Here is a 26,892-nt window from a genome sequence, read left to right on the forward strand (position 1 = left end):
CTTGCAACACTGGTGACAACATCTACTCTATGGCTAAAATTTCTCCGTCGATAACCTAATATAGTTGGCGTTTTGCGTCCCGAGACCGCGATATGATCAGACCCATGGCAGCTCTTGGGAAACCCACGGCTGCGGCCCACTACGTCAATATGTTAACACGGCACTTTGTACTGTGTTTGGCCACTGAGAGCATCAAGATGTGGCGTGCTAAATGATACACAACCACCCGGTTGCCCTTGCAGCACGTGCCACAGCTATAGCGTTTCGTTCGTTTGTTCTCCCTATATATATGCAGACGTGTTGGCCGTTCTGGTGATGGGCGGCGTGGTGAGTACGGGTCTCGTCCACCTGTTGCTGACCGCGAGTTCATACGGAGGCCCTTCGGCGGACAGAGGGCCGGTGGACAGCGCCGTGGAGCTGGTGAACGGCGTGCGGGTGCGCCGGTCGCTGGGCATCCCGTACTCGTTGCCCTTGCGAGCGCACAACCGCTTCGGAGCACCACGTCTGCTCGACTACCAGCAGTACTTGCGTGCCCACGTGGGCACTGCAATGTGGCTGGGAGGAGGCTTTACTCGACTTGGATGCCCACAGGTATTTATGGAGACCGCTTTCGTGTCTGCGAGTTGGTGCTAAAGCTTTAGTGCAAACGCGGGTGCCAAGTGACGACGCCGAATAAGTTTGTTGCCGTAATGGATTTTCTGGGTATTTATAGCGTTGATTTATATTGGAGGATATCGGTTGCTGCTTGGAAAGTTAGAGCCAAGGCTTCCCAGCCTGAACTTAAACCATAAAGTGTTTGCCACAATCTCCAATGTTCGTCCCGGTGGTACAGTGGTTACGGTGCTCGGCTGATAAGCCGATGGTCGCGGGTCCGATCCCGGCCGTGGGGGTCGCATTTCGATGGAGGCCGAATACTAGAGATCTGTGTACTGTGCGATGTCAGTGCGCGCTAAAGAACGCCACCGCAGCCCTCCACAACGTCGTGCCTCTTAACCGTCGTCGTTTTGACAGTAAAATGCTAAACATTATTATTATTCCAAAATTTCGAATACGTTTTTGTCTGTTTTGAGTCGTCTTCGTTCTGAAAAAGTTAGCGAAACTTGCTATATATATATATATATATATATATATATATATATATATATATATATATATATATATATATATATATATATATATATATATATATATATATATATATTGAAATAGGGGTGTTGTACGTCAAGAAAGGGTCAGACGTTGCTTTGCGTAAGGCTCTTTATCAGGCAGGTCTGGCTACCGGCGAGCGCGTGCGCGAGCGACAACCACGGGGCCACCGATCGTCGTCGTCGTCTTCCGTAACAGCGGAGCGTCTGTCATTTACATTCAGTACAATTGTTCCCCGCGAAATAAGGAGCCATCCTGGCGACCTAGGGACCAGTAAACACGGGAGGGCCGTAGCACTGATTGAGTCTGGACACGTGGACAATTTCCTGGCCACGGCGACGATGGTCAGAAGATGGTTCCATTGGCTCGATGAGGTAGTTCACCGGTGATGTTTTTTGGAGTATACGATATGGGCCGTGGTACTTGGGGACCAACTTGGTGTAAAGGCCAGGAGTAGCAGAAGGGACACGCAGCCAGACGAGCGCGCCTGGATCGTAGGAAGGAGCGTTAGTGGATGCGTCGTGGTGGTGCTTCTGGCGCCCTTGGTCTTGTGAAGTGAATGACCGTGCCAGTTGGCGGCATTCTTCGGCGTATGTAGCGGCTTGGGACAGAGTCGTGGACTCGGAGGCGTCAGGTCTGTACAAAAGAATAGTGTCCATAGTGCAGGAAGGTTCACGTCCGTAAAGGAGAAAAAAAGGGGAGAACCCAGTAGTGCTTTGAATGGCGGTGTTATAGGCGAACGTAATAAACGGTAGTACTCGGTCCCAATTTGAGTGGTCTGACGAGATGTACATAGACAGCATGTCACCAAGGGTGCGGTTGAAGCGTTCTGTCATTCCATTGGTTTGAGGATGATAGGCGCTTGTGGTACGGTGGACGACGCGGCACTCACGCAGCAATGCTGTGATGACGTCGGAGAGGAACACGCGACCACGATCACTTAGCAACTCTCGAGGTGCTCCATGACGAAGGACGAGATTGTGCAGAATGAAACTGGCAACGTCTTTTGCTGTAGATGAAGGAAGAGGTGAAGTTTCGGCGTACCGCGTGAGGTGGTCGACGGCAACGATGATCCAACGGTTACCGTCTGCAGTGCTCGGAAGGGGACCGTAGATGTCGAGGCCGACGCGGTCGAACGGCCGGGAGGGGCACGGCAAAGGTATTAAGGTACCGCCGGCGTTTTGAGGGGGAGTCTTACGTCTCTGGCATGTGGAACAAGCCCGAACGTACTGTTGAATAAAACGGTACATACCACGCCAGTAATATCGGAGCCTGATCCGAGAATACGTCTTTAGGAAACCTGCGTGGCCACATTGGGGGTCGTCATGGAACGTGGAACAAATTTCAGACCGCAGGTGACGTGGAATTACGAGTAGCCACTGACGGCCACCGGGTGTGTAGTTTCGTCGGTAAAGCACGTCATCGCGAGTGGTGAAGTGCTCGACTTGACGACGCAACGTGCGAGTAGAGGGAGAAGCGGTCCGACCAGCCAGGATGTCCAGAATGGATGCAAGCCACGGGTCCTTGCGCTGCTCGGATGGCATGTCGGCGATGGTAAGGGCAGTGGTATCACAGAGATGACTTGTGCAGCAGGCAGGGTCAGAAGAAAGGGGCGAACGGGAGAGGGCATCTGCGTCCGAATGTTTGCGGCCGGAGCGATACACCACTCGGATATCGTACTCTTGTAGGCGTAACGCCCATCGGGCGAGCCGACCACTTGGATCCTTTAGTGACGACAACCAGCAAAGGGCGTGGTGATCAGTTACGATGTCAAAAGGGCGTCCATACACATAAGGCCGAAATTTGTCTATCGCCCAAATAATGGCAAGGCACTCCTTTTCGGTGACCGAATAGTTGCTTTCGGCTTTACTAAGAGTTCGGCTTGCGTAGGCAACGACGTACTCTTGGAAGCCGTCTTTCCGCTGCGCAAGAATAGCGCCCAGCCCGACACCGCTAGCGTCTGTGTGGATTTCCGTGGGTGCAAATGGGTCATAGTGTCGCAGAATGGGCGGCGACGTCAGGAGGCGGCGCAGTTCGTTGAAAGCATCGTCACAAGGGGGAGACCATGCCGAAAGATCACTAGAGCCGGCGAGGAGCTTGGTCAAAGGAGCGATGATGGTCGCGAAATTGCGAACGAAGCGCCGGAAATAAGAACAAAGACCAATGAAGCTTCGGAGCTGTTTCATGGTAGTCGGTTTGGGAAACGCTGAAACGGCTGTAAGTTTGGCTGGGTCAGGGAGAATGCCGTCCTTCGAAACCACGTGGCCTAGGATCGTAAGCTTTCGAGCGGCGAAGTGGCACTTCTTCAAGTTCAGTTGCAGTCCAGCGGCGGAGAGGCAAGCGAGAACTTGCTCGAGGCGGGTTAAATGGGTCGAAAAATCGGTTGAAAAGACGACAATGTCGTCTAAGTAACAAAGGCAAATATTCCACTTGAGGCCTCGAAGGATCGTGTCCATCATTCGCTCGAATGTAGCTGGCGCGTTGCACAGGCCAAAAGGCATGACCGTGAATTCGTAGAGCCCGTCGGGCGTGACGAAAGCTGTTTTTTCGCGATCGGCCTCCGCCATGGGTACCTGCCAGTATCCAGAGCGCAGATCTAAGGAAGAGAAGAATTCTGCTCCCTGTAGGCAGTCTAAGGCATCGTCGATGCGCGGCAGAGGATAGACATCCTTGCGGGTGATTCGGTTGAGACGCCGGTAATCCACGCAGAATCTGATGGATCCATCCTTCTTCTTCACCAGCACAACTGGAGAGGCCCAGGGACTGCTGGATGGTTGGACGATGCCACGTTTTAGCATGTCATCGACCTGGTCACTGATGACACGGCGTTCGGCAGTTGACACACGGTATGGACGCTGTCGCAATGGTGCCTGTTGACCGGTATCAATACGGTGAACAACAGCTGACGCTCGACCTAAGGAAGGCTGGTCGTGGTCGAAGGAGGCTCGAAAACGCTGGAGGAGCTTGACCAGCTGTTCCTGCTGCCCAGGCGTGAGGTGGGAGTCGATAGATTTGCGAAACACGTCCATAGGAACTTCGGTGTCAGTTGCAGGTGTAATGGCACAAGTCGGTAGCGATGGCTTGTCTGGAAGCATTGGGTCTTCGAAAATGCAATCCAAGGTCTCGAGGGTCCCCAGACACTCGCCACGTAGTAAGATATACGGGCAAGCAGAGACGTTGCACGCGTAAAGGGCCGCGGAACCATTGGAAAAGTCGACGACGGCAAATGGGAGGAGGAAGGTTCGACGGCGCGCACTAGCTATAGATGGTTGAAACAGTAGGGTCAAATTAGTGGCAGCAGGCGAAAACACAGGCACAAGAACGGCGCACAAAGGCGCGATGTGGACGTCGGCTGCGGCAAATACTTTAGGCGCACTGTGGTCGTCGAGGTCGGGGCACGGAGTCGTCAATGTCAGTTCAGCACGAGCGCAGTCGACGAGGGCCTGATGGGCAGAAAGGAAATCCCATCCTAGTATGACGTCGTAGGATGAGCGAGGAAGAACGACAAACTTGACGGCATACCAAACATCTTGAATAACAACGCGAGCTGTGCACTGAGCCGTCGGTGATATGCAATGCGAGGTAGCCGTACGCAGGGCAAAATTGGTAAGAGGCGTTGGGACTTTTCTCAAATTGCGGCACAGTTTTTCACTAATTACAGAAACGACAGCGCCTGTGTCGACAAGTGCACGTACGGCTACACCTTCCACTTCTATATCGATTTCGTTGGGCGGATAAAGAGGAGGTCTTGAAAAGTTCGACGACAACGCAGTTCTTGCCTCCGGAACTGCGGCTGTCAGTTTTCCTCTCGTGCGGGGCTAGGGCGGCGATGCATCGGGGAAACGGATCGGCGACGGGGCGATGATGTCCGGCGGGGGTCGAAAGGGCGTCGTGGGGAAAACGAGTCGGCGAGAGGAGAAGAAAGTCGTGGGGGAAACTGAGCAGCTCGATTTGTGGAATTCCCACCGTTCTGAGGCTGCAGGTTGCGACGGCGACAGTAGCGTGCTATATGCCCCACAAAACCGCACGCAAAACATATCGGCCGATTGTCGAAGGTACGCCATGGGCTAACGGCAGAAGGTCCGGTGGGCGAGGTAGGATGGGGTGCCAAGCGTGTGGGCTGCGTCGTAGTGCAGAAGTACCCGGTGTCCCGGTAGGTGCCAGAAACAGGTGAGGCTGGTGGTCTGGAAACGACGGCAGCGTACGTCAGCGGTGTAGTGGTAGGCGGCGATGGCGGTAGTGCCTGCGCTACTTGTGTCTCAATGACCTGGCGTAGACGTGGGTCTAATGATGTTACTGGCTCAGGTGTTGACGAGGGAAAGTTGACGCGCAACTTCCTCACGGATGAACTGCTTTATATGCGGCAGTAAAACGGCATGGTCAGCGGCGACGTCGTTGACAACGGCGGAAACCTCAGCTGTATCTTCGGCTGCACGGCGCGTCGAGACGCGCTGCTTTCGCAACTCGTCGTATGACTGACAGAGCTGGACCACGTCGGCGACAGTCTGAGGATTCCGAGCGACGAGCATCTGGAACATATCGTCGTCCACTCCTTTCATGATGTGTTTGATTTTGTCGATTTCGGCGAGAGATGGGTCGACGCGCTTGCAAAGAGACAAGACATCCTCGATGTAGCTTGTAAAGGTCTCGTCCCTGCGCTGGACTCGACTACGCAGACGCTGTTCCGCGCGAAGCCGGCGCACGGCGGGACGACCGAAGACCGCCGCGATGGTTGTCTTAAACGTCGACCAGTTGGTGATTTCACCCTCATGGTTTTTAAACCAGAGGCTGGCCACATCAGCGAGGTAAAAGCGCACGTTCGTGAGCTTGTCGCAGTCGTCCCATTTGTTGGAAGCGCTTACTATTTCATACTCGACGATCCAATCCTCCACGTCGTGCTCGTCGTTTCCGCGAAAGATGGGTGGGTCGCGTTGCCGAGGCACACCCGTACAGAAGACTGTCGTGGTTGCGGCAGCTTGCGAAGGGCCAGGAGCAGTCATGGTGAAAGGCGATGGTAGCGTCCGATTGCGAAGTTCCAGGTTGACGGGAACCCCGGCTCCTCCACCACTTGAAATAGGGGTGTTGTACGTCAAGAAAGGGTCAGACGTTGCTTTGCGAAAGGCTCTTTATCAGGCAGGTCTGGCTACCGGCGAGCGCGTGCGCGAGCGACAACCACGGGGCCACCGATCGTCGTCGTCGTCTTCCGTAACAGCGGAGCGTCTGTCATTTACATTCAGTAGAATATATATATATATATATATATATATATATATATATATATATATATATATATATAGGATAACCAGAACTTCTTCTGGCTACCGTAATAAAAATTGTGAAAGACTTCGTACTGAAATATAGGAAACAAATATTTTACCCTGACAGTTTCGGCTGGAGGACCAGTCTTCTTCAAAGGCTGTCATCACTCATTAGTTCACTCAGGATATCGCGTCGTAATATTCGTTTAGTAATAAGCAGCTAACTACACATCCAAGGTGGCGCCGTCCAAGCCAATGACGTCACGTTGAGTGGCCGCAGAAATTCCAAAGTGACGCCGACAGTGATCCGATGCATCACTTCAGACAATTTACGCGGCTCGCAATTACGACTTTTTCTCTTCTTTTTTTTTTGGCATTCCAGGGCTGTAACGAGGTGTTCATTAAAAGGCAGACAGAATGATGTTCAATAACATAAAAACAGATTTTAACGTTCATAGATAGAAATAAGGGATCTCCGTGGCCTCTAATTCGCTCGCCTCCACCGTGCGTTGTCTTCCCTGCAACGCTTCGCCGCATTTCGTGTCGCGCTTAAGCTTTTATATCAGGCGTGTCTTTTTTTTTTTTTTTCTGAAAGAGCCAAGTCCACAATAAGCGGCACTGAAATAAAAGGAGCTCAGTTGCTTGCTATTGAGAATATGGTAGAGCCCGCTCCAGCAATGTTTTGTCAGTGCTCTCATGTCGGCAAAATACCTCAAAGCTATATTGCAGTTGAAACGTATGTAGCCTAGCGCAACTGATGTTCAGAAGTAAACTTCGGATTTGGCCCTTATAGATATGGCACAGAGTAAGTGTCACATTTTGATTGAAACATTGTATTCGGTCTTGAATTGGATATATATACGCAAAAAAAAAGATAGCCTACTGGCAGCGCATGAACGATATCGCAATATTTTGCGACAAAGTTAACGTTCGTTGCATGGGCGTAATGGCAATGACTAGATTTGTAGAGCAGTCGCATAAGTGGCTGGTTCTTCCTGGCAACAGGCACACTCTTCTGGACCATCGGCCGAGTTTTCATCTTCTTGGCATCTATTGAAGGCCTCCAAAAAATGCTTCAGCTGGTCTTCTTCCTCTTCGTTCCAAGCTGGTTTCAGGCGGCGCCGTTTGGGATCACTTCTTCGTCTTCTAGGAATAGATCGGTCTCCAGTATGCTCCTTTCCTTCGTCTTCAATTTCAAGTAGAACGTATTGGAGCGAAAAACTGACATTATTGTAGCGCAAAACTCTACAAGAAACACTAAGAAGCACACGGGAGTAGGAAGGTCTGTTTCTTAGCATTTATGTCATGTCCTTAAGTAGGTACCAGCTCGCCTAAGAAAAGATTTTGTGGAGTGAAAGCATGACAGCAAAAAGCAAAACACCTAGGTCATACGGGACGTAGATTGAATACGGCCATGTTGATTGTTCTGGTCACGAGATGTTGACGCAGCAATGGTTTAATGGATCTGGTTCAGGCGCATTCAAACAGGTGCCTCATTTGGCTATTTTTTTATTCGGAACTACTTTTTTTTAAGTTCATGTTGCAACCAGGCATGGACATATGTTGATTACAAATGTTTCCAGTACGAAAGGCATTTGGGTGTGCGCTACATTCTCGTGAAATTTCGCCCAGTTTTGGTTTCTGCCTTTGGCTCTTTTAGAAAAAAGCTCCTCATATAATCTCGCTCACGTCCTATTCTTAAAAACGACTTACCTTTGCATGTTTCTCGTAGTGCTCGAATTTTCGCTGATGCATGATTGTGTAATTTACCGCACCATCACTAATTGTCACGATCAACACATATGCTTCAGAGAGATCTTTACTGTGTTGGTGTACTGTTTGGCTAATGCTCCTGAATTCCATTGAATGTAAACTCATGTCCCTTCTCTCTAGGTCATAATCCCACTCGATTTCATTATTCTATTTCTACTACATCGATTAATGAACTAGAGAATCATATAAATATCTCGTCCTCTCTTCCGATTTATCGTGACACGCCCATATCACGTCATCATTTCAGCATCGCACAAAACATTCGGTTTTTTTAACGCCACACCTCCTTCTTGACCGCCACATATGAAAATATCGTCTTTTAGATTTTACGAGCATACATTCAGCCGATCCGATTGGATCGCTGCGGACTATTGCAGCAATCCCATTCACCTTTTGATGACGGTTTTTAAAGCTGAGGCAAAAATTGCCTGCTTGAAATATCGTCATAATAAGGCCGTTAATTAGCGATGTTCATCGATTCACTTATTTCATTGTTCGCTTCATGGTGTAATTCTGTAATAGAGAGAAAGAGTCTAGCACTACTTTTCAGCGCACCGGTTCAAATTACGCGCCGAGCATTCCCCCTTGCAGCGTCCAGCGTCGCCAGAGAAGTGACAAAGCGGGCTTAGTTATGTCGTAGCATGTAAAACAAATGCACCTACTTGCAGGAAGCATTAGGCATACTTATAAAACATAATAAAATCTGCATTGCCTCGAGCGCAAGCAGCTAATAACGTATAGTACATCAATTCGAGCTCATGCTTCCCAGTGGCGTCGGTGGTTCAGTGGTAGAATACTCGCCTGCCACGCGGGTGGCCCGGGTTCGATTCCCGGCCGACGCAACTTTTTTTTTTCTTTTGCCGCAGATTTTTGTTTTTTAGCTGTTAAGCTATTTGCTTTTATACTACCATACTCACTACTCATATCGGAACTATCATCTCGTAATTAGCAACAGCACTAGGATTGCTAGTAGATGGTATTCTTGCGTTGCATTCGCTGGCTGAAATTTTGCACCTGCAACGCCTCCCCTAATTTAGTCAATAGAACGGCAATTACTGCAAGTATCATGACATGCCCAGACGCGAACAGAGCATCGATGAAAAAAATCTTGTCTTACTCCCTGCGGCGCTGCACGTTTCATTATGACAGGCCTGATTTTATCACTCCTGCAACTATAGGACGAAGATTTATCCCAGCGATTTAGTGACTACAACCCAATCTCTCTGCCGGACTTGACTGTGTTTCCTTTTACTGAGTCGCATGTAGTAAGTGCACATATCGATCCTTCGCTAAATTTAGATCATCCAGCTGTTCAGCATGACCTGATCCCTCTACTCAACTTCTTTTACAGCTTTTCCTTGGGGTTAACAACTCTGAGCGAGAAAAAAAAAGAAGAGTTTTTTATTCTTTTTGGGGAGTCCTGACTTGTCACTTATATAACTCTCTTTGAAGAGAAACGTTAACTCTTTTTGAATATATATATATATATATATATATATATATATATATATATATATATATATATATGAAAGAAAACTAGTCACAGTGAAAAACATAACAACATTTATTCTGAGCTTTCGGCCGGTCCCCGGCCGAAAGCTCAGAATAAATGTTGTTATGTTTTTCACTGTGACTAGTTTTCTTTCATATAATTAAACCAATAGCCAGGAACATTCTTTGGAAACCCTATATATATATATATATATATATATATATATACATATATATATATATATATATATATATATATATATATATATATATATATATATATATATATATATATATATATATACACACGCTTCCCTCGGAGTTACGTGAGAGGCGCGACTCTCTAAACGAAAGTGAACTTGTATCTTTAAAGGGACACTGAAGTGAAACAATGAATCGTTCTGGATTGATAAATTGCACTCTGAGAACCCTAATGTCGTTATTTTAAATGCGAATGCATTTCTTAGTCGGGCTGTGTGAGGCATTCGGCGTTGTCCGCGCGCCGGCAGGTGTTATCTCTCCGCCCTCACTCCTTCTCCCACAGCAACAGCTGCGGGCGCGCGCGCTTATCCTCGCCCCTAGCAACCGGAGCATGTGGTGCGAGAGAGTGTAGGAGAGGGTAGGTGCAGTGCTTCGCCGCTCCTTCTCTCGCCGTTCGCTCTCTCTTCCCTGCGCCACGGGTCTCCCTTTCCGGAGGTGCATTGAGGTACGGGGGCGGAGTCACTTTTCTTTTTGTTGTTGTTCGTTTCCGGACGTCACTTCCGTTTTTTCTTTTTTTGCGTGGAGCGGCTGTATGTTTTCTGAAGTCATTATTTTTGTTTTTGTTTTTTTTTGCGCGGGTAGGAGGGACAACACTGCAGAGCATGGACCCGACTAACCCGACAGCGCCGACAGGCTGACACGATGTTCTCTGCGGACACGGGCACATTTGATCGCTGCATCAAGGTCGGCTGCATGGTTTAATCGTTTAATCGCGATTTGGCTAACCTCAGAGCCAAACTCGATCCGTGTCGGCCCTGATTGCGATCAAGTGTCCGTACGACACCGGTATATGACACGGTGTGAAAGCAAGCTTGACGGCTCGCAGAAGTTCGAGCCATCGTGGTGACCGCTGTTATGACGGTGGATACGCAGGTCGTTGAAGGCGCACGTAATATTTCCAAGGTTATTGTCGTGATCGACTTGAACATAAGCTTCCTGTGTTCCCGAAGAATCTGACCTGGAAACTGGACTCGCTTGAGCGCTGGCCAGACGTCAGCTGAGTTCAATGCCGAACTGTCGACCGCATCCTGGATACGTTGGCTGTCGATCGCGATCAAAAGTGTCCGTGCGACACCGGTATTATGGCACGGTGTGAAAGCAAGCTCGACGGCACGCAGAAGTTCGAGCCATCGTGGTGTCGGCTATTATGACAGTGGCAGTGATACCTTTCTCTATGGTGACACAATGATACACGGTTTGTTGCTTTTGTTCCTGCAACATTGCTCGATTTATTGTTCGTGCGCCTGCGACGCGCGAGTAAAGATTGGATACGACATACGGCCAGCCCACGGGCCACCAAGTAGCTGCTTGGTACTGGAACGACGGCCAACGTAATAATCCAGGATGCGGTCGACATTGGACGCGTCCTCATTAAAGTATTAACATATTTAGCGCGCATTAACTATACTCCACTCACCCAGCCAACTCGTTCAGCAGTTTTAATTCCAGAGTTCGTTACTGAACTCAGCCGACGTCTGGCCAGCGCTCAAGCGAGTCCAGTTTCCAGGTCAGATTCTTCGGGAACACAGGAGGCTTATGTTCAAGTCGATCACGACAATAACCTCGGAAATATTACGTGCGCCTTCAACGACCTGCGTATCCACCGTCATAACAGCGGTCACCACGATGGCTCGAACTTCTGCGAGCCGTCAAGCTTGCTTTCATACCGTGTCATATACCGGTGTCGTACGAACACTTTTGATCGCGATCAGGGCCGGCACGGATCGAGTTGGCTCTGAGGTTAGCCAAATCGCGATTAAAGGTCTCTGCACAGCGTTTGTTTGTTTGCCCTAAGGAAACCGGCTCATACCAACGAGGGGGATTGGCCACAGCGTTGTTCCTACCCGCGCAAAAAGAAAAAAAAAGACTTTTGAAAACATGCAGCCGCTCCTGGCCGCTCTACGCGAAAAAGAAGAAAAAAAAAGAAACGGAAGTGACGTCAGGAAACGAACAACAACAAAAAGAAAAGTGACTCCGCCCCCGTACCTCAGTGCACCTCCGAAAAGGGAGACCCCTGCGCCACCGCCTCAATGCAGTGCGTTTGAAACGCGTTTGTAGCGTTTGTGCTGCCTTGGCACAGCCTGAAAAGAGCGCGTTCTAAAAGCGTTTGTGCTGCATTGAAGGCGGTGGCAACATCCCTGAGGGGATTACGAACGCACGTAGGAAGCGTTCGTTGAAAGAGGCGCCCAAAAGGGAGACACTTGAGCGCGTCGATGTGTCCAGCTTTACGCCACTAAATTACTACGCCGTGTACTCTCGGCGCAAGAAATGCATTCGCATTTTTTCGCCATCATATGTTCATTATTAGAGGGGAAAATAACGGCCAATGTTTTGTTTTCAAATTTCGCGCCCAAATTCTCCACGCGTGACGTCATGGATTTCAAGTGTATATTTCGTATTTTGGCCAAATTGGCTCAACGAAATTTCCTAAAACTTGGCATGTGAAAGTCTATGGCCCCCTCAGAAAACAATGCATTTCATTTTGGCCGATTAGGAACTATGTGGGCCGACGCCGTCAAAATCTATGACGTCACGGCGATTGATGCAGGAGTTTCAAGGTGGTGTAGCGACTCTTTCCTTTCTTGCGCATTTTTCCCTCGCCAAGCGTCTTCTCGCGGCAAGCGTGGGGATTTTGGAACTATGAAAGAGTAATTTACTAATGGGAGGAAAATCGTTTTAGGGGCGAAGCTCCTTAAGGCGGCACCCGTTCGTCCCTCGTCGTGGTCGTAATAGTGAGTAACAAGTCTTACGCTTTGACCTCCAAGGTGGTGCCGGTGGGAGATTTCTCCTGTGCGTTGTTGAACAATAAAAAATTGGCAGCGTGCGCGTTAACTAAAAGCCGAATTCTTCTGTCTCTCATTCCCCATTAGCAGCCATTGGCATGTTCCAGTAGGAAACGTTAGTAGAAGTAGAAGTGTAAGTGTTAGCTAAAAGCCGACTTCTGTCTCTCATTGCCATTAGCAGCCATTGTTTACCTCCAAGGTAGTGCCTGGTGAGATTTCTCCTGTGCGTGATTAAACAATAAAAATTTTGTTCAAAACGCCGTTGATTGATGAAATAAACCAACGAAAGACGCCAGATGTTTTGTAAAAGCAGAACGAAAGAACGCCTGATGTTTTTCTTAAAGTGTAGTAGTTCTATGTAGCCACCTCGCCCGATCGTCAACGGGCGAGGTGGACCGGCAACGGCGCGAGGACCCTGCCGTACGAGAGTTAAATCACACTAAAAGACATACTTTGCGGGCGATACACTCTAGTGAGCTTTCAACTTTTCGTCTTAGTGTACATGATAAAGAAATTATTTCTACGAAAAACGCAAGGCACACCTTGAGCAATATGTTTGGTTTTGGGACGCTAAATGGAACCATGAGGCGATGCGAAGCCGGAGCCCTTGCACGATCGCGTTCCGTTGGCTTTCGTTGGGCATGCTACCGACCTCGCGTCGTGGAACGCGCGTCCTGTCTTCCCTCTAGCCTTGCCTTTAATTCGCACAGGGCGAGCGGGGAATGCGGTCGCTCTTGGCGCTCTTTCGCTCGGGAGCGGACTTCTTTCTTGCATTTCACCGATCACAAGTGATAATGAAGGGACCACGTAAACCAACAGTACAATAAAAGTTTGATGTTTAATATATACACGATGTTTCACACTCTTTATATTATGTACTGGGCGCATTTCACGGAAGAGTTTCACGGTTTACAGATGATTCCCTCCGTAGCTTCGCCCCACTCATCATCATTCACCCCGTGGATATGCTGTGATTTTTTTCTCTTTAGTGTCTCTTGAACTCGCCAGAAACAGTATCAGTGGTGCGATCTTTTACGCGCTACAAAATAAACACGGAGGTGTGGCATTACATTCAGCCGCACGTGACCGCACGCGACCGCACGCGATTGGTCAATGCAGGGCCGTGACGTCTATCGCGGTTCAAATGGGCCATTCGTGTGCGGCTGGATGTAACGCCACGCCTCCGTGTTTATTTGGAATGCGTACAAGATCGCACCACAGGTACTCTTTTCTTCTTTTTAGAGCACATGATTCCTGCACTCAGACGCTTGTCAAAACGCATAAATGCGATCACTAGGCTCAGCGGGGCCTACGTGCAAATCATTTTTCTTGTATTTTAGGGGCACAAGAAATTCTATCGTGTATGCCGCAGAATTTATGGGACCAGATCGAACTATATATACATATTTTTTTTTTTTGGAATTTGCGCGTGGTCATTATATCAATAAAATAAAAGCGAAGTTTACAAAATCGCGACTCGATCAGCACCAAAAATAAATATCGTAGTTATAAAATTTCATATGAGGGAGGATCTGAACTGGCAAAATGTTATATGCTTATACGGGTAAACGTAAATTTGTTCGAACGTATACGAAGATTTTGTAAAATTTATATCTTACTCCGAAATTTGTTTGCCAGAGACTGTCTTTTGCCCGCGTCGGACGTCGTTAGACGCAGTTTTCAGAATTACGTGAGTTCGTAATTCTGGAACTCCTAACGTATATTCGTGCGTGCCTTTGTATGTGCGCGCGTATATATACATAGGCAAAATTGAAAATTTTCGGAGCGGTTTTGAACCAGCCCTGGTTTCGCCAATGTTCACCACCCTGCACAGTACAACGACCAACGCAGGCTCCCCCTTTTGGACAGTGAAAGGGGGGGGGGGGGGGAGGGGGGAGGGTTCAAACATCTCACAGCGTCACAGTGATTGCATCAAGCTTTCCGCAATAAACTAACTTGTATGCCTCGCAGTCGCGCATGTATATGGCATTCGCAGCTATCACACCACACAGCGTTACATATACGCAAATCTGGCATGTCTATATGAAGCACATATACGTTTCGTACATGCATTTCGAAAATACAGGTGTTATATCTGGGCCATTCAACATTCCTGGAATACAAATTAGATTGTTGTGTCTTGGCTGTGGTTCAGTTTGTACACCGTTGCCAAACTGATAAAATAGAAAGTCTCGCGCACTTGCTTTATGTCCAGCAAACAGCATTTCATGCAACGTACGTGGTGTGCTGGTCCATTAAGTGTATATTTTCCCGTATACGGATAGCCTCATTGCACACACGACGTGCAGCTGGAGTGGACGCCGTTCCCACGTCGCCATATTGCACAGACCAACAGCGAAGACGACTGCCTTTACTTGAACGTGTGGCAGCCGCTGCTCGAGGAGGATGGCGGTACTGAGTGCGGCGTCTGCGGCCGCCCTCCGCTACTGCCGGCCGTGGTGGTTCTGCACGGCGGTCGCTTCCAATACGGGGGCGGCGGCGGACCGTACACCTTCTACGACGGGAAGCACATAGCCGCCGCCTGGCGTGCCGTAGTCGTGGTGCCGGCGTACCGAGTGGGTGCCTTCGGCTTTCTCAACGCCGCGCTGCAGCCCGACGAGGCCCCCGGCAACGTGGGCATCAGAGACCAGATAGTCGCGTTGCAGTGGGTGCGCGACAACATACATCTATTCGGAGCATCGCCGTTCCAGGTATAAACCGTGTTAACAGAGAGATGGGCTAGTTGGTAAGTATTCATGTTAAGGTATATTCATGTCTTGACTTGTCTCTTGTGTCCGTATTTGCACGCCCTGTCTCTAACATAAACGCTGTGCGTGCGGTTGAGTGTACTGGAAATCTTGAACAACTTGGACGAACGTTAGAAAAGAGATACATAGCAGGGCGGACCCCCCATGAGGGGCGTGCGTGGCCGCGCTCCGCAACCCGACTCAAGAATAGTAATACGGCAGGCCGAAGACGCCGCCAGGACTCACTGGATCATGGCCGACGTCTAGGCTGCCCCCCCCCCTCCTGCAAGGGAAAGGGGACCTTTCTGCCATTTAAATAAAGTTCGTTCATCATCATCGAGCAGGCGCAACCTGCTGGCATGATGCAAGAACTTCAGCAAAATTCTGTGGAGGGAATTTTCTTGAACTTCCGCTGTTGAGTACTTCACTGAACCCTCGCAACGCACTACATCGTCTGGGTATCTCCAGAGCTCAACAGTTACGTTGGCACAAAAACCACCGGCAGTATCGCCTTTCAGTGGCAAAGCACTATATTCACAGCAGGACTCTTGTTTAGATTTTTTTATTGGCGCCAGTATGCCCTGCGGCATAGATGAAATGATATCTATTCTGGATGAAGTCTAGAAGCGGTCGGTGCAAAGAACCGTGTTTCTAGTGCGTTAGGTTAAGTGTTCACCGGGCACGTGCCTTGTCAAAGACCGGACAAGTCTTCAGGAGGTGATCTCGTGTTGCACCTGTGGCTGGGGCAACGCAGAAGGGCAAGACAATGAGGGAGACTGTACACCGGATGTCCGATGGCCCGGATCGCAATAGTCAATGCGGCGCACGCGCATCCTCTTGGCTACTACTCGGATAATTAAGCGGCCATGAGGGTCCGATCCACGTGGGAAAATGAGTGCACGCTGGGAGCGCCGCAGTGCAGGAGCAAGCTGTCCTTTTGGGACAGGCGAAGTAGAAGTAGCGAGTTTTGGGCTTCCGCCAGATGACAACTGCATAGGCGTCCAGTTGAGCAGACGCAGACCGACAGGTCTACAGTACCCGGACGAGTACAAGTGCACGAATTGATCAGAAGGTGGACGTCCGAGGCTATATTTGGGTAGCCGGCCGCTTTTCAAATCTATCGAATACCCTTGGTTGAGTCTGTTTATATAGATAAGCAATCTGTTTGGCGACAAGCAATGTAGCTTGGGTATCATGGCAGATAAACCGTCCCGTATAGCGGCGAGCTCCGCCAATACAGATGGAAAGGGTGTCCCTGTAATATAGGACCATGTACGTTGGTTGTGACTCGACAGGTATATAGCATGGAACATATGAGGCTCGTGTGCGAAACGCAGACATCGATAGCTGCGTCTATGCTCTAGTGAGACTCTGGTGGCTGTGAGGGCGAGCTTCTGTGCCACCTGATGGTTGGATCATCGCAGACAAGGGGGATTTCTAATAAAATTCTTGATTGGAAGCTCCCGCAACGCATTATCGGCAAAGGTGAAGCCACGCTATGTCCCTGGTATCCTATTTGGTCCCTCTTTTCGGGGCCAAGGAGGATTACTCTTTTCGGGTGATACCCGCTTAAAGAAAGTGTTTTTGCTCTGTTATAATGTAAAGGCTAGGCTAATGATAACATAAGAGATCGTTGTTCCCGACGAAAGTAACCTATCGAGATGAGTATTGATAGCTTGATATCCACTAAGATTTGCCTGGACTTCGAGGCTTCTTAAGAAAAAATTGTGAAACAAAGGCACACATCGACCCCTATCCGTCTCAAAAATTACCCATGTTAAATTGGTAGGGCGTACGAAGTACGCATTCGCCAAAATGAAAGAAAAGCTCGGAAACACTGGTTATCCGTTAGTCTTGTTTGCTATTTTATCTGCCAATATTAAGATAAATGGCTAGTACACAGTACACTATACCAAACAGAAGTTTGAAGCAGGCCTTTGTAGCCTTGGAGCCAACCTGAAATTGTCATCGACAGACGTGGTCATAGAGCAGCCAATTTGCGCAGATGCCGCCAATGGCAACTCTGCGTTGGCCTGTGCCACACGTCCAGTTCAGTTGTGCCCTGATTGTACAGCTGCAGCAAGTTGCGTTACAATATCAAGTTCGCTCGATATGGCGTTAACACGAGCCCGAAAGTAAGTAATGCAAAGTTGCGCTACCAGCATATGTCACTGCCACGTCGCAGATGATGGGAAGAGCCAGGCCCGCAGCCAGGAGGGGAGGATGTTTAGGGGCCTGCCCCCCCCCCCCTCCCGAAATTTTGGTGAAGTAGGTGTTTTTACCGAAAATAACTAATGAAAATGGCTGTTTTTTTCACATAGTCAAGGTTTTCAGCAAGTGCCCCCCCCCCCCCCCCCGAAAAAAAGTCCTGGCTACGGGCCTGGAAAGGGTGCAAGAGACAAAGGACGGACAAACGAGACAGGCGATGGCGTCGTTCGTCTTTGCGCTATTTCCCTTCAATCATGTACCGACTTACCCAAGTGTGTACGAAATCGCAGGTGACGCTTCTGGGTCACGAGGCCGGAGCAGCGTCTTTGGGCTACCACCTGCTGTCTAACCGGAGTGCGGCGTACTTTCAGCGGGCGGTGATGATGGCTGGTTCGCCGTACGCTCCTTACCCTGAGAACAGTGGCAGCGCCGCCGAACGCAATGTGCGCGCGCTAGCCAGGGAACTGCGTTGTCCAGACTCGTCGGCCAGAAGAGCCGCCATCGACTGCCTCAAGTCACGCTCTGTGAGGGCCACGCTCGAAGCAGCCGACAGCGCTGGCATCGAGTTCGGGCCCAGCTACCTTTCCCCGCAGACAGGCACGCAAGATTTATACGATTGTGCTACTCGTGTGCGTGCGTTCGATAATGCTATCTGATTATGAATCCATGCAGCGTGTACACTAATTGTTGTTGTTTTTTTCGACGTGCTTGGTGACCTGTAAATATGTAGAGCAATCAGGGTTGCCAATGGTGGCTACTTTTCGCCAAATTGGCGAACTTGAGAGGCCCGTGGCGACCTAAAATTATGAATGGCGACATGGCGAATTTTTGGCGATTTTCAGCTTAGGTCTCCACTGAGTTATGCATCCTAAGCTCAGTGCCTTCCCAACGAATGAGCGGCACTATTCTCTGTATTTTTCTGGGTTTTGAGGTGCACATTGCGCGCCGTTCTGTATGTCCGTCCTGTAACTCGTGTATATCTCCTCCATTCATCTAGATTCATCTAGATGCTTCAGAGCTTCGCTAAAGTTTCGCTTCTGAAGGGGCTAGATGACGGGTTGGTCGTGTGTTCCGGCCATTTGTTCCGCCAAAGTTCCAACTATTCTGAATAGCTTGGCGACCTATTCACCGCTGAAGTATCCCCTAATCGAGCTCGTATAGCGAAGATGGGCGGATACGCGGGTGTTCGTGCAATAAAAAATGATTTATTCAGGCATTTTCTACTGTTCTCGGTGGACGTGTGCAATGAAAACAATTGCTATATAACATTTTACAATGTCTACCTGTTCAATTAAAACGCACTGGATTGACGAGGGTAGATATAAGTGATTATATATGAAAGGGACAGTGGCGTCCGGTATCACATTAGTTCGCACTGAAAGGCATAAGACTCACTAATGAATGATACCTGTAAGAATTCTGTCTTACTACTTTCAATGAACCTGTTAATCCTTTTTTTCATATGAGGGGATGCAAAGCTGTCTACAAACAACGCCTTCGCGGCTTTCGCGTAAGGTTTACCACACTTTTACCTTTGAAACGAGCGGACAGAGATGGAAGGATATCATGAGCGTTTTATCCTTTCATACTTGCGCCTCCGCGCACATCTTGCGGCTAGTCGGAGAACCCGGTGCACCAAGCACTCCCATGGTGAAGGGGCGATGCGCCTGGTATTGAGAAATGTCAATATACTTTAAGGGCTTTGAATGCACTGTATTCTACGGGGCTATACATCAGTGGAAATTCTTATTACTAGGATATGCCGCACATATCTAGAATGGCGACTTTTTTGGCGAAATTCGTAACAAAATGGCGACTTTTGGCGACTTTCTGCTCGCCGTTTGGCGACATTCACTCGAAAGTCAGTGGCAACCCTGAGAGCAATCATCTCAGGCACAGTTTATCCGACTTCAAGCTAACAGCGCATCCATGCATACGGCGGTCAGAGTACTACAGTCGCGTCCGTACTGTTGCTTCCAAACCTCTCCGCAAGAACTCTGTGCCCAGGGGCAGTGCCACGCGAGGGCGCTGCGGGATATAGCCACCTAAAGTCCCTGGATATTTTTGGGAAAGTACCGTCCTTCTTTTAACCGAGCCGCCACGCCGAGCACCCTCCTCTCCCGCCTTCCACCTCCCCGCTTCACGGGCCGTTGCCTGGGAAACGCGCGCGTTATCTGCGTGACATAGCATTCTTGATAGGAAGTGGCGCGTGCCGGGTTATAGGGCCGGCGCCCGCACGGTGGTCGTTTGGGAGAGGAGATAGATACGGTTTGGACACTTGGGAGAGGAGGGTTGGACACTTGGGAGAGGATATGGAGGAGAGTGTCGCTACTTTCTCTATATCAAGGGACTTTATAGCCACCCAGCAGGGCCCTCCCCTCTGCCCTTGCCTTCGAAGGAGCTCTTTTATCGCAGCTGTCCTTCTCACCTACCCCTGACTTCCCAAGTAGTAGTAAACAACTTTAGAAAAATCCTAACACTGCTCAAAAGTGCATAGCCCTCTAAGCTCTAAACGCATGAGTGAATCTGACCCCGTGTTATTATTATTCGCTGCATCGTCACATTGTGTGTAGTATATTGAACTGCAATCAGAACATAAGAACGAAGCCGGTTCGCTGCACCACACTCTTCAAGGAGCCCTGCAACCACGGCCGTAACTAAGGGGGCGTTCAGGGGGTTCTAATACCCCCCAAATGTTGTTCATGCTTAAACTTTTCGGGTGGCACTAAAATACTTGCACGCCTTCACAGCGACCACCAGTTGCCAAAGTTAGCCGTTCTACACACAAACACCCCCCGAAAAAAATTCCTGGGTACGGCCCGGTCTGCAACACTTTTTCATCATGGTCAGAAAACGCTGCCGATCGGTATAGTCGAGACTCCTGAGAACATGTGAGCTAAACATTATAGCGCTCAACGATACGAGAAACAGCGCGACACACGGGACAGTGAAAGAGACGGACCAAGCGCTGACTTACAACCAAGGTTTTATTCCGTACATGGGGCTATAGAGAGAAGGCGGATGCCGCTGTCACAAGCAACTTCCAGGTCACGAATGCCAAACCTTCCAAGGTCAAGGCAACGGCGGCCAAACTTTGTGAAGAGGCTGGACTTCAGAAACTGGCGTCGTCAGTGCGGTCGGCGAAGGGCTTGAACCTTTCGGTGTTCTTTTCGGCAAAAACGCATAAGCCGGAGATTCCCTTCCGCGTCATTGTGTCGGAACAGGGCACTTGGCAGCGCCTTGTGGGAAGGTTCTTGCAACGTTCCCTATCTGTCCTTGATGTGGAGGATCCCTGCCTCATCAGAAAGCCACAAGAAGTGTCTGACTATCTTCAGCAAGGGTGTCCTTCAAAAGTGAGCTTCTTTTCAGTAGATGTTAAGGACCTATACTATTCCTTGCCGTTGGACCAGGTCTGCGCAGAGGTGAGCGAATGCATCGACCGCTATGGGAGCGTTAGGTTTCAGGACTCGTGTGGAATCAGCGTCAGGAACTTTTTAGAAACGCTGAGCTTTTATTTACGTTCCACATTTATAAAGCATGATGGCAAACTTTATATTCAAAAAGAAGGTGTTTGCATAGGTTCGTGCCTCGCGCCGATCCTAAGTGATATTCTTTTAGCCAAATATGACAGATCCCTCATGGAATGCCTGCATCAGACGACCGCTGTAAAAGTGTTTAGATTCGTGGACGACTTTTTGATATTTTACAGGTCTAACCACTCTGACACACAGCAATGTGCTGATCGAATTGTTGAAGTGTTTCGCTCTTGCATGAGCAAACTCCAACTAACCACTGAATTTCCCACTGGTAAGAGACTTCGGTTTCTTGACCTTGAAATGTTTTTATCTGACCACGTGTGCTGGCAGTATGCCCCCCGCTCCAAGAAAAGCTTGTTGCCTTACAGTTCTGCGCATTCTAAACTTGTCAAGCGAGCGATTGCAAAATCTTGTCTAGGGGCAGCGTTGACGCGATCATGCCATCACACTATGTGCACTAGCTTTGACTCGCAGGTGCGCAGACTGCGCATGGCAGGCTACCCGGACAACCTACTGTGTTCCATTGCCGAAGGTCTTCTAGAAGGCTTAAAACAGCCAAAAAAACTGATTAGTCGCCAGGAAAAGAGCCCACTTTCAAAAACAGCGGTAATTCCATATTTGCATAGGGTGTCTCATTGTTTAAAGGGACCGACAACTGGCCAGAACGGGTGATTAGATCCTAGTGGAAATGAAAAGGCCGTGAATTATAGTGACAGATTCCAGAATACTTTTCGCGATCTAAGTAGGATTTATATTTTTAAATCGCGTTTAAAAGTAACAAAAACCGGTATGTCGCGCAGCCTAGCGCGAGCGCCATGAGCTAGGCGTATGCAGTCTTAAGCACTTTGTTGTACGTAGTCCCGTGCTTTTACACGCACCAGAACGAGGGCTGAAATTTTGAATATGCATGTTATTGTCAAATCCCGTTTGTTTCTAAGGTAAAAGAAGTAAACCATGAGATGTGGCGCTGCTTTCGTGGCTTCCAGTGAAACGGAGGCTGCGGCGCATGCGCGAGGCGTCCGGCGGCGTTTCCCGCGTAGCTCGACTCTCGTCGTATCGGACTTTTGAAGAGTAGCACGCGAGTTTGCGCTGCTGCTCGCAAAATGCCATCGACTTACTGTTCTGTGGAGGATTGCTACCACTTCATGAACAACACTGCTCGTGTATCCTACCACTTGTTTCGTTTTCGAAGGCTTAGCTTGGCTTGGCTTGACTAAAATGTGATCAAGCGACCTGTGTGCGGCCAAAGTACTTCTACAAGAAGCCCCAGAAAAACGCTATAACTATTGTAAAATAATTTAATAGGCTAGAAAGCAGTAGTCGCGGCGCCGCAGGCTTTGCAAACGTAACATTGCCTTTTTATACTTAGGGCATAACTTGTCACCGCTGCTGGCGTATAATCGCTATCGCGCTCACCTCTCACTGTTTGCAGCATGTGATATTAAGACTGCATAATCGCTGCAGATCGAAAAACTCTGATTACAAATGTTTTACGGCGTTCTCCGCGTTACCACTCCGTGATTAGAAGCTCTGACCGGTAAGCTTCCCGTTGCACCCAAGAAAACGGGTACCGCAAAAGTTGGTTGTCGGTCCCTTTAAAAAAAGTAGCACAAAAAGCAGGCATCAGAGTTGTCTTTTCAGCAAAAAATAAGTTCTCTGGTATGTGCAATAAGGTGAACAGAGAAGACAGAGGGCCTCGCGTGTGTGACAAGAAACACGCCAAAAAGTTTGTTGAATGCTGTCATAACGCGGTATACGAAATCCCCCTCTCATGCGGTCGTTGCTACATCGGCCAAACTGGTCGGTGTGTTAATGACCGCCTCAGGGAACATCGCAATCTAATGCGGGGTTCTGTGGGCAGCCACCTAGCTGCGCACAGCTCCGTATGCGGCTGTCATGCAATGTTCGATCAATGTAAGATACTTCGGCGATACAGGGATCAACGAGCACGTGAGATTTATGAGGCATTTTGCATTGACAAAAAAGGTGATATGTGCGTGAGCGTGCCTTCGTTAGCGCTCCTCACCAGGGAAATTGCCTATCTGTCTAGTGGATGATGGTTTTATTTTTTTCAGAAGCTTTCATAGAATTCGTGAACAAAGTTCCACGTCACTGTTCTCCTCTCCTTCCTTTCACGGTGCATGTGCTATATATACCCCCATGTACGGAATAAAACCTTGGTTGTAAGTCAGCGCTTGGTCCGTCTCTTTCACTGTCCCGTGTGTCGCGCTGTTTCTCGTATCGTTGAACATGTACCAACCGGCCCAAATACGCACTTTATTATTATAGCGCTGCACGCGCGGCCTGAAATTTACAATTAATTCTCAAAGTCAGCTCGAAATCGCTCGCTCTTCTCTTGGCAAATGATGTCATAGACCCAAATGACCGCGCTATAAACACAAAGTTCACGGCCATAGGCTGATTTCAGCATCGTGAGCTCCTTAAGTTGTGAGCTCCATAAAATCCCTTAACTACACTCGTACTTGACTGCCTCTAAAGAATTTTGCGGCAGTCGATTCGTCAGGCACTTGATTCCTTTACTGAAGCCTATTCAATCATAGGCGTGCGCTCGAGGGGGGCATAATCACCTGGGGGGGGGCAGGCACAGTCTAAGAACAGGGTTGTGGCCACGGCCACGCAGGTTCTTTTAGGTTATAATGGCGGCCAAAGGTACGTTGGATTCCAAGAACTATTAGCTGCCATCTTTGCACCCGGAAAGCCACCGACCACAGACAGACCATTCTGAGAAGCAAGTCGTCGCTTCATTTTCATTTAATTATTGTGAAGCATGTCGTGTTTTGGACTCGATGAGACCTTGCGCCCGCCCCTAATGACGAATCCTGCGCACGCCTATGCATTCGATGATTACTCGGAAAAGTGTTTCAGGGCCCCTTTAAAAACAAAGGGCATATTTGGGGTGCCTGTGTTCGCAACAATATCTTGCGTGTCTTTCCTTGCATTATCTCGCCACTCGCCTGGTAACTTGAGGTCACGAACGGCGTACGCGTGCTGTCAGCATGACATAGCATGCTTCCTAGGAATGTGGCTGGCGCCGAGTTTGCAATAAATGAAACGCAAGCGAGCCAGATGACAGTCCAGCTGGAAGCCAACGGGTTAGCAACTGGTTCCAGTTGGTCCCCTCCCCAGCAGGAACCGCTCGGTCCGCTCCAGTCCGGAAATGGAACCAGCTGAAACCATGCAGTTGGTCTGGAAATGGAAACAGCTGGAACTATGCATTTGGTCTGTTAATGAAAGCAACTGGAACCATCGGTCAGGAAACAGAACCAGCTGGAACCAGTTGATGAAACAACCTGGAATCAGTAGGTCTGGAAACGAGTAGAACCAGTTGGTCAGCAAATGAATTAAACCAAGTGGTCTGGAGCAAGAACGTGCGTACTAGCCAGCTGATCTAGCAGGAACATTTTTGGTTTGTGGTAGAACCAGCTGCACGCGTACCCATGGAGGCTAATCGAACCCAGGATTAAATGTGGAATTCATGTGGTTCTACTGCAAGTCCGTGTTTTGGAAGCCATCATCGAGGGCTTTAACAGAGGAAATGAAATTTAAGGCTTACAGTCAGTTCATATTTCTTTCACCGAAGATTCCTTGCCCTATGGTTGAAAATGAGAACACTGTCACAAGCAATACTTGATTATTACGCTACGCGTTACAAGCCAAAATTTTCAGTTCTGTGATGTCATATGTAGACCACAACTCAGGCCCGTAGCCAGGAATTTTTCTCGTGGGGGGGGGGGGGGGGGCACTTCCTGAAAACCTTGACCTGTTTTTATTATTTATTTCTGGTAAAAACACCTACTTCACCAAAATTTCGGGGAATCCAGGCCCCTAGCCCCCCCCCCCCCCAGGCTACGGGCCTGCCACAACTGCATCGTATGTGTCCTCAAACAGACATAATATTCATATATGCTTGTAAAAACATTTGGCTCATACTATGTAGTGTGTGCCCTAAAGTCATTGGTATTTCTGACAAATTGGTATTTGTTCGCACTGGTCCGAATTGGGACCAGAAACCAACAAGTTCCGGTTGGGACGAGCTGGCATCTGGTTTCAGCTGGTTCTAAGTGGGGATTGTTCCATAACCCAGTTCAACTTGTTCCAGCTGGAACCAGTTAGAATTTCTCCCTTGAAAGGGACACTGTCTGCTCGATCCTTGTTTCAGTTCACTGCGGGAATGCTATTCACTGACTCCTTGTCAGCGTCACGTCCATTCCGTCGCAGTCACGCACGAACACAAGATGTTGGAGAATGCTGTGGTGCCGGAGAAGGACATCAACATGCACGCGCGCTTCAGGCCCCTGGATTTCATTGCGGGCTACACCAGCAACGAAGGCGTGCCCTACGTTCTCGAAATGTTGCGACGCTCGCAACTGCACTTCAACGACGAGACCAGTGGGTGGGAAGTGCTCGAGCTGCTCGCAGACTGGTTGCGGAGACACGGAGTGGCGGAACCCCGCGAGGTGCTCGACTTCTACGGTCTGCACGCGCCGCAGTTCGCGAACACGAAGGGCGTCAACGTGCTTGAGTCCCTGGACGAGCTCCTGGGCGACATGCACGTCTACTGCCCGGTCAACTTAATGGTCGAAGAAGCCGCGGCGCTCGGAAGCCGCGTGTTCACGTACGAGTTTGCGCACCTTCCTTACTACCGCTGGTGGGCCCACTGGAAAGGAGTTCCCCAGCTTTTGGACTTTATCTACGCATCCGGCCTGGTGGGCGCCATCCAGGACGAGTACGGGCTAGACCACAGAGAGCTCCAATTCTCGCAGCACATGGCCGACATGTTCGCGGGATTTGTATGGAACGGGTCAGTGCAGCGAAACAGATTTTCCTTAGGGGCACTTCGTTATAACGTTATGACGAAAAACTTCGTTATAACGAAAAATATTTGTGGCTATGCCCATGGTCTCGGGAACATGGGCATAGCCACAAATATTTTTCGTGGTGTGTCCAACTTTATGCATGTTCGCACGTGTGTTTGTAAGTGTGCGCGCATATATGCACATGCAAAATGCGAAAATCTTGCACATGCAAATTGTCGGCTATTTTTACATATGTGTATGGCATATTCCACAGTGAGCCGCCTCCAGAGTCCAACTGGACCCGCTGGGAGACCTTCCACCGAGGTCCCATAGTCTTCGCAGGCAGCGAGAACAGAAGTTACGCCAAAGCAGCCGTGATGCCCCATGAGACAAACTGTGCCTTTTGGAAGGCGTTCCTCTATCGACAGGCCACTAGTATGGCTACAACTACAATGCCATAGCCCTTGAATGTGCTATGAACACTGCACACAATATGCACAAGGACTGGCAACCTGAACAACATATAGCTGCCTAGTGCAGAGTGTGTAGTGGTTTAAGACACGTTCACTTACAATACACTATGGATAGACTGTTACTGGGAAAGGAACTTGCAACTATATTGCACTATAGATGTTACAGTGCTCAATTAAAGTCAGAAGTGATAACGCTCAATTACTTATCCTTCATAACTTTTCCAATATATATCTGCAGAAACTCGATGCACACATACCCACACTGCTGTCTACAATGTTTGAATGGCACATTAAAAAAATGCGCTTTCAGCTCATAGTTGCAGAAAGAACCCTTGCCCTGGTTCAGGTGCTCTTGTAATCAGCACCTACTGACATGCTCACATTGTTTGGTCTACAGCT

At 49.1% G+C, this 26,892-nt stretch overlaps 1 protein-coding gene and 1 non-coding gene across 2 annotated transcripts; both read left to right on the top strand.

Annotated features, from left to right (window-relative positions):
- The first annotated feature begins 315 nt into the window (after nucleotides 1-315).
- LOC119385637 (acetylcholinesterase) lies at nucleotides 316-26,481 on the top strand. The gene is made up of 5 exons (XM_037653042.2): nucleotides 316-537; nucleotides 15,061-15,423; nucleotides 17,958-18,264; nucleotides 25,443-26,025; nucleotides 26,295-26,481. Exons 1-5 carry the CDS (start codon nucleotides 316-318, stop codon nucleotides 26,479-26,481), a joined length of 1,662 nt encoding a protein of 553 aa, XP_037508970.2.
- On the top strand, nucleotides 8,949-9,019 carry Trnag-gcc (transfer RNA glycine (anticodon GCC)). Its single transcript has one exon. It is a non-coding gene; the product is annotated as a tRNA-Gly (tRNA).
- Nucleotides 26,482-26,892: the final 411 nt, after the last annotated feature.

This window comes from Rhipicephalus sanguineus, chromosome 3 (assembly GCF_013339695.2).
Source record: "Rhipicephalus sanguineus isolate Rsan-2018 chromosome 3, BIME_Rsan_1.4, whole genome shotgun sequence".
In the NCBI taxonomy this organism is placed as follows: Eukaryota; Metazoa; Arthropoda; class Arachnida; order Ixodida; family Ixodidae; genus Rhipicephalus; species Rhipicephalus sanguineus.